This window comes from Poecile atricapillus, chromosome Z (genome assembly GCF_030490865.1).
Source record: "Poecile atricapillus isolate bPoeAtr1 chromosome Z, bPoeAtr1.hap1, whole genome shotgun sequence".
NCBI classification, from domain to species: Eukaryota; Metazoa; Chordata; class Aves; order Passeriformes; family Paridae; genus Poecile; species Poecile atricapillus.
The window spans coordinates 53,434,389-53,448,663 of record NC_081289.1 but is presented as its reverse complement, the minus strand read 5'-3'; the positions used below and the strand labels follow the sequence as shown (position 1 = coordinate 53,448,663).

Here is a 14,275-nt window from a genome sequence, read left to right as displayed (position 1 = left end):
ACTCCCACTTTAGAGGTGAGTGCAGCAATAATGCATACAAAAAGCATCCCCTTTTTCCTTCTAAAAAATTTTGAAATCCTTGATTTCCAAATATAGAATACCAAAACTTACTTTCTTATGAAGCATTAATTACAATCAAGGGGGATAAAAATTTCCTTTACTAATGACCAAGGGACTTTGCCACTGTTATAACATAGCTCAATAAATAAGCACATATCCTTGTTTCTGTGTTCACCATTAAGGCTACAATTTGCAGGTACTAAAACCTATGGGAGTCAGTTCTGCCACCAAACACAGTGGGAGCAGGACTGATGTACCATAGTTCTCAAGGTTATTGAGGCATGTGACTATTAATAGTAATCAAAATATTGTGATGTGAGATCAGTCAAGGAGTGGTATGTATTTTCTGCTTTTACTGTGCTTGATAAAAAAGGCACAAAGCCCTTATGTTGTGTCAATATTTCATGTAGGGTAGTTTTCATTAACTTAACACACCTCATGTTTCAAGTTCTTAAGTAATGGCCAGGAAAAATCAAGCTGTTCAAATTATTCCCAAACCATATTATTTTTCTTTTTAATGACATACTGCATTGTGCTATGTTATGAATTTATGTGTAGAGCTTATTTTCTAAAGCATGCACGCTCAACTTTGGTACATGAAACGAAAAATAAAACTGATGTTGTGTTCCTGGTGATGAGCTGTAAACAGACATTTAAAGAAAAATACTAGTCATTTTCCTGGAGAGGCTATTAAAATGACATTGTGGTTGTCTGTATTTATTGTCCATTCATCAGATCAGCTCAGCTCAACCTTCCAGTCTCAACTGGGATCTAGAATTAATCTGGTCCTCTGCCTTACATACACCATCTAACAGGATTAAAGGCTCTAATAATCAAAACCAGGCGGTTATTTATTAGACCACATCATGCTCAAATTATATTCACACTACACTGACATCTTTCTGCTGTGTTATGCATTATAACTGATATGAACTTTGTAAGCAACTACCTGGATTTTGATGGTACAGCAACAAAAGCAGACTGCTCTGCCTACTTGACTGTGTAGTGACAGAAGGAAGACAGTAAACTCCCATTAAGTAATTTATATAGCAGACTTGCTTCTGAATATGCGTAGGAATCAGATCTGCAAAATCAAGTTGTATTTTTTCCATATCTGACTTGATGTAAAGACACAAGGGCATTTTACTATGGCAATTTCTACCCTGTAGATAGACAATGGTAGTTCACCATAGCAATTAGCAATGGTCCCATGTAACTATTCCTGTGCATCACTTTAGCTATTTAAAATAAAGTAAACATTTTACTGAAAATAAGAACATGGCAGAGAAGGGCTGTACATATCATTACTCAAGAGAAAGCAATGTGTCTTCTCCTTTTAAAAGCATGTTTCTGATTGTGTTGCTAAAGCAACAAGTAACAACTCACAAGACAAAGTTTGATAACAATGAGGGGTGGTTTCTCTACCTGTATTTATCCCTCTTAAATGAGAGTGTTAGTTGTTTCAGGGAAAGAAAAAAGATTACTTTGACATTAATTAATTTGTTACTGCCCAGTGGACCATTTCCTGGAGCTGAATTTAACAAAATAAAACAAATGGGTAGGGACAGATGAAAAACACAGCTGTCCTCGAATTCTCAAACTACTGGGTAGAAGATCCTTAGTTTTGCCCTAAGTCATTGCAAAATGTCTTAACTTAAAAAAAAACAACAACCCCCAAAAACCCCAGCCACCCCTCCTCCAAAAAAAAACCCAAAAACCACACACACAGAACCCCAAACAAAACAAAAAACAAAAAAAAAAACCAACCAAAAAAAAAAAACAACAAAAAAACCACCAAAAGCCAAAAAAATCACCTTCCATGGCTTAAGAAAGAGAAAGTTAAACAAATTTCAGGGTGCTGACGATTAGCACTGAAAACTAAAAGTGGGCAATGCTCATAAATGCCTCTTCTATAGAGCACCTTTTTGGTGCCTTACACCCCTTTGTTGGTTTTGTGTTGGCATCCCCCTGTGAGACAGCCCATCACAAGGGGGCTCTAAGAAGTGATACTCTCACTTCCTTTGAGACGACACAGAGCATGTATACCATCAGGCAGAGTTAAAACGGAGTGACTCTTCCTCACTTTGGTAAATCTACTCCTAGTAATCAATGAACACAATTAAAATAATAGAGACATCAGTAGTGTTGAACTGAGCACACTCAGCTGCATCCGTTCTCATGGCAACTCTTCACCTGCTCCTGCACTCAAAAGCAGTAACAGTGCTTATTAGAGCTGTGTATTTGTTAATCAACTTTATCATCAATGAAAATTAGCCTGCAGTGCCTTTACTGTTTGCAGTAATTGCCATGTTTTTCCATCTTGAAATCACTCTACAAGCTGTTGTTAATTAAGCAGTCCTCTTGAAGTACATAAACAACATCAACATTTTATAGTGGAAGAGGTGAAGCAGGCTCAGCAGTTGATGTGTCAGGCAGCTTGGGAAACCAAGTTAGAAAGAGTCCCAGCATCCTAACACCATGTCCAGACTACATCCACTCTTTCAAAAATTCAAATCTTATTATTTGAAATTTATGAATCATAATTTTTACAGCAGACTCTAAAGATCAGAGGAAAAAAAATTAAAAAAGATTATTTTTCTTTTTACAGTGGCTATGCAGTAATGGAAACGTTACACAAAGTGCTGTTTTTCCTGAGGAGCAGCTGCAGGCTTTGCCACAAGTACTTTTTGCTACTGCCATTTTTAATGCTCCAGTGTAAAGCAAAGGACTTATGACTGGATACTTGCTTTCAATTTGAAAAAAAAAACCCAAAGCTTCACTGAAATTCTGGTTTGAAAATGGTTTCTGATGCTGACATCTCTGGAATGGTACCATTGCAAACACCGACAAAAACACCACTTTACCTTTTCCTAGGGTGTTCACTGTGAGGCCATGTTGATGAGTAAGGAGGCCACTACACATTCTCACCTGAATTCACACATTAACCACAGCAGGAGGTAAAATACAGACCTGAGACATAAGAACAGCTGCATGGCATATGCAGAGGAGGTAGAAAATCCACCAAAGCAAGTCAACACCTCTAGATAAAAAAAATTAAGCACCTCTTTGTCACATGAACTGGCAGCAGATACTGTTCTGTCAACCGCAATCTATCAAGTACAACAGTCAAACAGATCAGTTGACAGTGACAACTGATACCTAATGAAGCAGCCTCACTTGCATCTAATGAGGCCTTTCAAGTGTTTTTACACAGCTATGACTTCTTGCTCCTCCTCCCCCCATCTCCAGCTCACAAGTTACTTACTTGTCATTGCCTCAGAGTTCTGATGTGTAACATGAGATTCAATGCACACATAATAAAGAACAGTTGATTTAAGAGGTACAGCATGTGTCTGAGCAAAAGGTTTACCAATAGCTAGAAGTACATTTGGACAAATTAAGAATTCCTGGAGCAAAGCCAGGCTGTAGCCACCTGGACTGGTGGTAAATGGAATGCTTAGGTTAACACAAACATCTAGTGACCCACAAAGGCAAGGAATGAGCATATACAGGAGAATACCCTTCTGGTTGAACTGAGTTAAATTTGGTTGAAAGAAAAAGAAACAGAAGATGAATGAGAATGCGTCCTTTATCTTGCCTTCTACAGTATCCTTTAATGTTACAAGGAAGGTTCTGATATGGGTTTTTAGTTAATTTCTTTACTTTGTACAAGATCAAATAGACTATATTTTACACACCTCAGACATGGAGCAAGGAACAATTAAGACTACTGTCTGTGAGAAAAAGGTCATTTTGTTTCTCAAGTGCCCATCAACTGTCAGTTCTGTTACAAACATTTTAAGAGGCATTGAGTCACCCTGGGAGCTCCTGGTTGTTTAATGAAGCACAAAGCTAGAGATGGAATGAAATGTAACTGAAGCGCTGTGCTTTGTTCTGAGCCCAGCACATTGTACATTTCTTTCATAAAATGACATTGTAAACTCAGCACATTTGTACTTGCAAGGTATTCATCCAATTGCTTTTCTTTTTAGCAGGAAAAACACTGCTTTAGAATGTCAAAGTACATTGATACTGAAACTGTAGAGCAGCCTTTCCATCTGCATAGAAACCTTTTGAATGTCTTCCTAGATTTTCATACTGGTAGCCTGTTTCTAACAGGAGCCTCAATTTTCTGACATTAAAAAAAATGAGAGACTGGAACCTCATGTCATTTGTCAGCAGTTTCTACAGTACCATACTCAGGAACTACTGATAATAGGTCCTGTCAGCCTTGCAGGTTTGCATTCTGACAGGGCACCTCTGTGAGTTAGGAGAACTCCATATTGCAGTCTCTTCTGTGTTGGCTGCTGGAGCACAAAGAGCTTATATGTGACACAGACCAGGCAAGCTGTATTTCTACAACCTAGTCCTCTTCTAGAATTTACAGCTGGGCAATTTTCCAATCTCTGGATTGGAAAAGTTGGAAAGGTGTGTTTAACAGCTGCAAAGATTGTTCCACATCAGGAGATGCCTAAAAAACTTCCATAGATTCTTCGGCAGACTTCTGAGTCCTCCAGGACAAGGAATTTAGATCAAAATAAAGCCTGGTAACCTTTGGCTCAATCAGGTACAGCAACCGGCTCTAAGCTGCTTAACTGTGAAAGCAATGAACATGCAAAATGCAATTTTTTGTCTGTTTTTCAGGGTTTATTTTGGAGAATGGATGATTTCACTTGAACCACTTCAACTACATGCCTTGAGACTTGTCACAGAAAGCAGACCTATCCCATTGAACTGCCTCCTGCTACCCATTTGATTTTTGGATGAAAAGACTGAAACAAAGACTAGTACTGTACAATGGCTTACACATTATGCCCTGAGGTTGCTAAAAAAAGAGAGAGAACCTTTAGCACTCAGTTTTACGCCCTATGCATTTAGAAAAGTGTAGCTGTGAAACTCAAAGCAGATGATGAATATTTGAAGGAAACTAGAAATACTAGGGGCAATCCTGGCCCCCAGTGAAGTCCTGGAAAAATTTGCATTGAGTACACTGGAATATGTTTTTTTGCTAGAAACTCAATATGTGATAGTCTTGATATGCATTACGAGCTTTATTTGCAAAGTCAACATTGATGCAAGTTCCATATTCTGCCTACTGCTGACTACTGATTCAGCTGCCCTTAAAAGCTTTTTACATTAAAAAAATGCAGTGATCCTACCCTCTGTACACTTAATCTGAAAGTAACACACTCTGGATATTTAGAATGGAGAAATGTCAAACTGCTTGTCATTTCTGGAAGTTTAAACTATCCTAAACAGGTTTAGTATTAAAAACCAAACAATTTTATACTAAAACAGATCTAGAGGCAAATTAATTCAAACTGTGGGTTGAAATGCACTGAAATTCATTGTGAAGTTTCAGAGTTAAAAAGATAAAATTTTGGCAGTGCTACATTTGTACGATGTTGTTTATTTTTCCCTTTAGAAACATCAGCAAATACAGCTTCAGTTTAGATTAATCACTTAACATGTTTTTTACGTCTCTGTTTTGGCAGGTGCATGAAAAATATTATTTACAGTATTAATTATAGTGTTTGTGTCTTCATTCCTAAAGCATCTTAAAAGAGTTAAAGTTAGAGATGTGGGGTTTTTTCCAGTATTTTTTAGAAGGGTTGCCTCTTCTGTGTGCACCATTCAAACTAGAACTTAATTACACAGATAAGCTATAAAACTTTGGAAAAAGCAGCTCAGTGACAATGCTGGCTGACTGTTGCATGATTAGAGCCACAATTCTGTACTAGTGGCAAGGCAGAATATAGAACGCCAAGTAATTAACTTAATTTAGCTGCTTTATTTCTTTTCAAACTACTAATGTTTGCTGTTATGTTGCTGTTCTTATCTAGCTGATATTTGACACTGCTATAAAACCAATGAAATTCCTGCCTCACATAGTTTGTAATCAAATTAATTGGAAAAATCAGATGCTGATTTTATTAGCCACTCCTGAGGCTCCTATTAACTTCAATAGCAGAAAGGTAATAGCCACAAACCTGATCAAAACTGGTACGCAAATATTTATAAGGGCCAGCTGCCAAAAGAAATGCATTCTTCTATAAAAAAAATCAAATTCACATCTCAGAGATATAGAATTGTTACAATAGAAAATAAATTTGATCTGTAATTCTTCTCTTCCACAAGTGGCTCCACTAAGTCTTGCTTCCTACCCCCTCAGGTCATAACCTTTCATGTCAACTCCAGAGTAACCCAAGGACACTGGGGATAGGCAGCAGAAGAAAGTTAGCACAGGGTTAGCACTAGACCATAAACATATCACAGAGAGGGAACACAGTCACACAGCTGGACTATCTTGGCTCTCCCTCCCATACAACTTCATCAGGCTCATGCCTATCCCAAGACCTCCTGTGTGATTAATGCTGCTGGCCAGCCCAGCAGGAGATCATGGGAGCACATGAGGCTGGCAGACACTCATAAAGTGTCTGCACTAGTGACACTAATAAACAGAAACACAGAAGGAAGGCACACAGCGAAAGTATTACTTTAAAAAAGGATCAATTATTTGCACAGGTAGTGAAAATAGCTATGCATGGCACAGGCTGGGCACTGGAAGTGATGAAATTAGACAAATGCTTACATGGAAAGACACACTAGTTTGGATTCCTTAGGGAACAGGAAAATTAGGGAGGCAATGCTATAAACAGTTCCACTACTTTCCCAGGCAAAACCCATCAAATATAGTATTTGTTGCACATGCATCAGGATGCTTTTCCTGTGCCCTATACTGAATCTGGGAAATTCTGCTTACATTGTGGACTTTAGTCCTCTCCATCTCTTGGCGGAGAGTAGTTCCAGGAGGCATCCAAGACCAGTTCTAAACCCACACACGGTGGGTTACCAGGTATGAATGCCTGAAATCTCTTTTACAGTCATTTTCCAATCTCAGAGAGCTTCTAGGTCTGGGTCATTTGCAGGAAGATTTAATTTCCAGATCACTACAACTACTGAAGCTTTTCCTGACCTGAGCAATAAATGCCAGGAGACTTCCTTGGTTATCCATTAGCTATGTCAGAATCTTCTCAAGGCCCAAGTCCCATATAGTGAGCAGACATCAGGCACTTGAGTAAAAACTGGGCCAGTTGCCCTGAAAAAGCACTTGTTCAAACAATCCTCTCAGACTGTGCAGCAAGTAGTCTTCCATGTTGAATTCTTAGATCTTTTACTATTCTCATGTCTCATCACAAATCCTTTGCCACAAATCCACACAACAATCTTCCAGCAACCCTGTCTTCAATGGTAATCCAATTTATCCACACACAGCATATACTTTTAACCTTTTTGCTCCTCTAGTCTTCCTCCAGATGGATTTTCCTAACTTTTTTCTCTTCCCAGCTTCTTTCTTAAAAAGAATATCGTAAGTGCATTATTTCCCCTGACACCATAGAGACAGAAGCAATGTGAAATGCCAGACTGACAAAAACATTTTCCATTAAAGAGAAAAAGCAAAGAAACAAGCACTGTCCTGATATTTTGTATAAATAATTTCCTTTCCTATACAACAGGGGTATGAGAATGGGCGTGCTGTCTTAAATACAAAGCCTAGAATCTTAAGAGTTGCACGACAACAAATAAAGTAACATGAAAAAAACCTAAACCACTTTACCATTGCTTATCCACATCACCACTGTCATAGCCACAGTAAATCCAGTAACACCATTTTCTCAGCCTTGCTGCCTGGTGTTTCTTTCTACAGCTTGCTATGTCTTTAATTAGAGAACATAATTCTTTGTATTTTCAGTTTTACAGGAAATTGCTTGGCTCCTTGAAGGCTGACTAAATGACAGTAATAACAAACCAACTGATCCTCTTTAACAGGAATTGTAGAGAAACCCTGTTGACTCAAACACACAAGAGGGAAAGTACATAGCTGATTTGAAAGGAAATAAACTGTTTTGTGGAGGAAATATTAATGAGGACTGTTCTTTCTGTGAATAATTTTAAAATTGAGGATCAAACAAATCCTAATTGCTAATTGGCAACTCTGCTGTTGTTGGAAAGAGAGATCTGTTGGAGAATGCAAGCAAAAGAAAGTGGAAAGAGCTGGTTTAATCAGATGAATGGAAGGGGGAGTATCTGAAGTCTCACCTCTAGACTAATTTGCTCCAACTTATGCCCTTTTTGTCCCCTGAACCTGAAATCAAATTATTTACCCTTCTCCTTCTAATTTCACCTTTTGTGGAAGAATTCCACTCATTCTAGATTACATGTCACATATCCAGTGATACTGAATAGGATTAATTCATGGGTTTAAACTGAGGTCTGGTCTATACAGAGGTGGCCCCAACAGTCTAAGTTGCCATTCCTGTTAGTGTATGTAAGTGTAGTCTATAAAGTCCATGTAGAGCAATTCAGCTAACCCTGAATTACACTGAAAATAAATGCTCTTTTGAGCTTGTTTACTCTAAACACCAAGTGTTAAATTCAGTATCTACAAATAGACATCTATTGCCATCTAGGATACCACAGGATATCCCTCTAAACCTCTAGCTGCTGGACCAAAAGAAAATGGATTCTGTGGCAAATCTGGCCATTCTACTGGGCATGCTGGACTCTCCGTGGCATCTTAATTGTCACAAGAACCTTGTGTTGAAATAGCTATCTCAGCCCTAGGTCACATGCTGATGTGGAGATACCTAGATTTAAGAGACAGGATTTTTTATTTTTACTTTAAAAAACTTCAGCTAATTTAGGTTCTAAACCTTTCTTATTGGTAACAGAGAAGTAAGGGATGGGCCTTTTTCTGTATGATAGTTCCTCAACTGAGTGCTAGAATAATCCTCCTTTGCTGTGAGGGTAAGATTTAGAGCCAGACCGCAAAGCACATGTATTACCTTGGGATTTCACCATCAGTCACAAGGCCTTTTCTCTTTGCCAGGAAAGCACTAAAAATATAAGTAAGGAATAAGATGCTTACAAATGGCCCTTCCCTGAAGACAAGATGTGGTAGGTTGACTCTGGTTATATGCCAGGTGCCCACCAAAGCCTATCATTCAGTTGGACAGGCAAGAGAAATTTATGAAATTCTTGTGAGGCATTACAGGGAGAGATCACTCATTAATTACCATCATAGGCAAAAAAATGTGTGGATATTAATTGAATTTATTACCAATCAAATTCAGAGTAGGATAACAAGAAATAAAGCTAAATCTTAAACACTTTCCCTCCATCCCTCCCTTCTTCCCAGGCTCAGTTTTATTCCTGAGTCACTACCTCCTCCCCACAGTGATGCAGGGAGAGGGGAATGGGAGCTGTGGTCAGTTCATCACACATTGCTTCTGCCACTCCTTCCTCCTCACTGGCAGGACTCTTCACACTCCAGCATGGGGTCCCTTCTCCCAGGAGACAGTCCTCTGTGAACTTCTCCAAGGAGAGTCCTTCCCACAGGGTGCAGTTCTTCATGAACTGCTCCAGCATGGGTCTCTCCCATGGGGTGCAGTCCTTCAGGAACAAACTGCTCCAGCGTGGGCTCCTCTCTCCACAGGTCTCTCCTGCCAGGAGCCTTCCCACAGGGTCACAGCTTCCTTCAGGCATCCACCTCTCCTGGCACTGGGTGCTCCATGGGTTGCAGGTGGATCTCTGCTCCCCCGTGTACATCCATGGGCTACAGAGGCACAGCTGTCACCCCTTGGGCTGCACCACAGGCTGAAGGTGAATCTCTGCTCCGGCGCCTGGAGCACCTCTTCCCACTCCTTCTTCACTAATCTCTCCAGGTGCTGTTTTGCAATTGTTTTCTTTCCCTTAAGTATTTTATCCCAGAGGTGCTACCACCACTATGGGCTCAGCCTTGCCAGCAGCAAATCCATCCTGGAGCTGGCTGGCATTGGCTCTGCTGGACTGAAGGGAAGCTTCTGGCAGCTTCTCACAAAAGCCACTCCTGCTATCAGAAACTTTCCACATAAACCCAGCACAAGAGAAAACACCAAACAGCTTAATATTACAAAGTGGCTTGTACCACATTTCTGGATGGCAGTGAAAGTGCGCATACTTTAAAGAGAAAGCTCTGTGTGTAGTAAGCGCCTCTTGTGTTTGTGGTTTTGTGACAGTAAAATGATAAAACCCCTGCAATTGGCCTTTTTTCAAGTAGCAGGTGAACCAATGTTTTTTTTAAGACAATCTTTTACAACACGAACAGGGCCTACCAATTTCTCCAGGCAGTGGTGAGACATAATTGGGTAGCAAGCACCTGCAGAGACTAATTCCACACACCTATTTTAAACATATATTTTAAGATAAAAAGAATTAGCATTTGTAGGTAGGTATCTCTCTCCACTTATTTAAATGGAAGACTAGAATACTGCTTTCAGAAGATACCTAACTCCTAAATGGTTAAATGAGATGTAATGAATCCTTTCCTTCTGTGTTAAATTTACTATATATATAAAAAAGGGTAAAAGAGAGGGAAGTTTAAATAGACCTAATACAGTGCACAACAGTTTTTTTCCAGTTTCTATTCAAAGATTAATTTTACCCATGGTAAATTAGAATTCTTTGGAAACTTGCCCATAACCTTTAAACTTTTCTGGTTGATGATCTTAATACACAATAAAGGCTTTTTATCAGTAAATTATGTCTGGATGGAAACCAAACTATGACTCCTACTCCTTCTCCATGCCACAACATTTTTGCAAAGCTGAACAAACATATTACACCAAGCCCAGGTCACAGAAGTGTAAATACCAATACACTATATTAACACAAAACAGTCCAAAAATAAGACACAGCCAAATTATTTCTGCAACATGCAACAGCTGAACAATGCAATATCTTTACCTGGAAATATACTGCATAATTGTAATCTATAGTTAAGTATGTTTAAAATGGATTATCAATCTTTTATTTTTTCCCTCTAGGCATTCATGGCTAAAAGTAAAATGGAATTTTAAGCTTGACAGTCTCATTTCAGAAACTTCCTGTAACTACTATTAAAAGACCATGATCACATATGCAGATTTGAAGAAATCAGATTACCTGAAAAGGCTTTTGTTATCTGGCATAATCCCTCTTTTCTGCAAAGAAAATGCTGGATTTCTGGAAGTAGGTTTACCTGTACATAAAAAGAGAAGCTTTAAAGATTTCATTAAAAAAAAACGTTCTTTTCTTCTTCAATAGAAAATGCCTTAAATAGGTTTGTGTTTAATTTATCAGAGATACCTCATGTTCAAAACTCCCATCAGTATGAAGAGGAAATGATAACTTTGTCCTCCTTGTGACGTTGGAATAATGAAGTTAAAGTGTAGACTCTTCCTCCGTGTCCATAAAACCCCAAAATTTTAGGCCTTTACCTCTCCCTGTGGCTGCTGAATGTTGACCTGTTCCCTGTCCCCTTTTCAGTCTCTGCAGCTTCTCTGTTCTGTTCAGTTACCAACCACTGTCTCTCCCTGCATGGAAATATCCTCTTGAATTGCTGTGCTTGGGATCAATAGGATCAATAGTAAGCCAATGTAGCTAAATCACAAGCAGGCTCTGCAGCAAAACACTGCTGCACTTTGGTACGGACATGCCAGCAGCAAGTAATGTTAGTTCAATATTTAAAGTTTTCTGGAGGAATGGGCCATCTGGTTTAAGTCCCTTCTCTGCTGCAGACTTCCTGAGAGAACTTGGAAAATTCCTTTGATCACCTTGTGTCTCAGTTATTCATGTGTGACACATCTGGACATTGCAGCATGCTGTCAGGATTATTATCCTGCACAGCATTAGAGGCTCAGATATGTTACTATAGGTAGAATGAGAAAAAAGCAGTTTGCAGAAGCCTAGGGTGCTTTATTATCTGAACATATTCAAAACATGTTTCTAGCAAACTATAGCTGCCATAAAAATTTCACTTTGCATACACTTTGATATGGCATCCTGTCCAGGGGAACCCCAGTGCACATGCTCAAAGCTCTGACTTCTGTGGACACCAGTGGGTTTTTTGTATCAACAAAGGCACCTTTTAAAAGCAGCTCCATTTCTCTCAGACCCTCCAGCTGGAGTCAATAATTTAGAGTCTTGCCATTATTATCTGTGCTATTTTACTTAAAATACAAGTCAAACTGTACCTGTAACTTGGCCACATTTTATCAAAGACTTCAGTTTATATCACTCACATATTTTTATCAACAGGTCAGGTATTTACATAGAAATTACATATCTAAGTAACCTAAACTGTGTCCACAACATGCTCAAGTGATAAAAAAAACATTCTGAAAATAGCAAGATAATTGGTACTACTGATGCTTTGGACCATGCGGAAGCAGGTTGCAGTGCCAGAGCAAGGAACTCCCTTGAAGGCCCTGGTCCAGATTATACATTATCGATTGTAGGAGCACTGTCACTGTTTGCAGAAGTGCCTAAATTATGTTTTACAAAGGAGGAATTACATAGGTGAAAATCAGTAGTGATATAAGATATGAAGCCTAAATTCATGCATCTCTATCTTCTGCCTATACTATCATTCTGAAATACTACATGCATTTTCTAATTGTTTCTCACTATTTCTAAATTCCCTTTTCCAATAGGGAAAATTGCTTAAATAATTGCCTTTTTAGACAATTTTGCAGCCAGACATGGTGGCTGAGGGTAGCCAAGAATCCAAAAGTTCAATCTAAAGAGAAAAGGTAAACTTGACACTGAGTTGTAACCATTTTCAGTATTTACACTAAAATGCTCACAATCAAACTAATAAACTATGTTCAAATGAGAAATTGCTTTTGATAACTGGATAAAACTGGATATAAAGAAGAATTAAATACTGGTACCTTACAAGTATTTCTCAGTAAACAGAAAACATGAAAAAACTTAATTTCTTCTAAGCCATGCTGCTGCACTATAAAATAAACATTTGATACCTCTCTTATTATGAGTGAGGGCTGCAAATCTGGGCTACCCTGTCCTTCAATTCCCACAAAGGATAGTACAGTACTCTCATACCTTTTGGAAAAGCTCTAGATTTCTCAAATCTTCTGTTTGAAAGCAGCCAGTACCACCATTTCTTCTGGAAGATAAGCAGATGAAAAGATCCCAAGGGGTCATACCACCTGTCCGGAAAGAAAAGAAGCACTTTGAGAAAGAAAATATCATGCTATTCTTATTTGCATAAAAAATACTTTTGAGCAAAATCCTGAAGAACAGCAAACTGTTGGAGAGCTAATTACATGAACAGCTACAGCTGGCAGAAGGATAAAAGACATATTTGGTACCACAGTTCAAACTTTGGAAGTATATTTCACAGTGGGTATTCCCTGTTGTACTTGCCTTCTGATGTCCAAACCCTGCTGTTTGACCTGTTGAACATTCAGAAATTAAAAAGTTTGGTAACACAATGCTGCTTTAAGTTGTTCTTTGTTTTCTGAACTCCTCAACATGCATGCTTATAACATGTATCCAGTACATGCAGTGGTGGTGTTCTTCTGAGGTGTTTCTTAAATGGGAAGTAAATTTTACAGGAAATATTACTGGTCATGCTATTGCAAACAGCAGGAATTTTGGTGTAGTGGATTCTTAAATATTAGACACCAGACTGCCAGATCTAGATCTGGTGTGCAAGTGGTAATTAGATTGCTAGCTTCTGAGCTAATGCGATGCTTCCTTCCTGTGGCAAAGCTGCCCTGAAGATACAAATAGGTCTTGAACTTGCTCATATCTCAGCATGTGATCTGGTGTAGGAATGCCAATGTTGCTTCAAATAACCTTGGTCAGCTTCCTCACATGGTCATTTGTTTTGTTCTGTATATAAGCTTTGCTATATGGACCACTTACAGATGGTGACAGCTCACAACAGAGTTATTACATCTGCTGAGGACACCGTATGTTCAATAAAGAGTGAATTATTTCATTGAAATGAAGACAATCAGTAATAATGAACTTACAAGCAGAAAGGGCAGTCAAAGTAGCAGTACACCATCCAAAATTATAGAATCAGGTCTCAAAGCTCCCTGCAGAAGAGGTATTTCAGGGACTGGCTGGTTCTTTTTCCCAAGGCTGGGAAGATTACATGTATTTTATTCCATTTTGTGCTATCCATCTGTGATACCTTCTTAATTTTATTAGATGACCCCCTTAATTTGGTCCTACGGATGGCGCACAGAGGTATTTCCTCCCTTCCTCCCTTCCTCCCTTCCTCCCTTCCTCCCTTCCTCCCTCCCTCCCTCCCTCCCTCCCTCCCTCCCTCCCTCCCTCCCTCCCTCCCTCCCTCCCTCCCTCCCTCCCTCCCTCCCTCCCT

The 14,275-nt window shown here is 39.1% G+C and overlaps 1 protein-coding gene across 2 annotated transcripts in view; it reads right to left on the bottom strand.

The window, feature by feature from the left end:
- The window catches only part of LOC131592688 (cadherin-like and PC-esterase domain-containing protein 1), a 147,876-nt gene that overhangs the window by 100,145 nt on the left and 33,456 nt on the right, over positions 1–14,275 (bottom strand). For both annotated transcript variants that reach the window (XM_058864370.1, XM_058864369.1), the window contains 2 exons: positions 12,985–13,091; positions 11,044–11,119 (listed from right to left, as the gene is read on the bottom strand). In XM_058864370.1, coding sequence (XP_058720353.1) covers positions 11,044–11,119; positions 12,985–13,091 — 183 coding nt within the window. The remainder of the gene's footprint in view (positions 1–11,043; positions 11,120–12,984; positions 13,092–14,275) is intronic.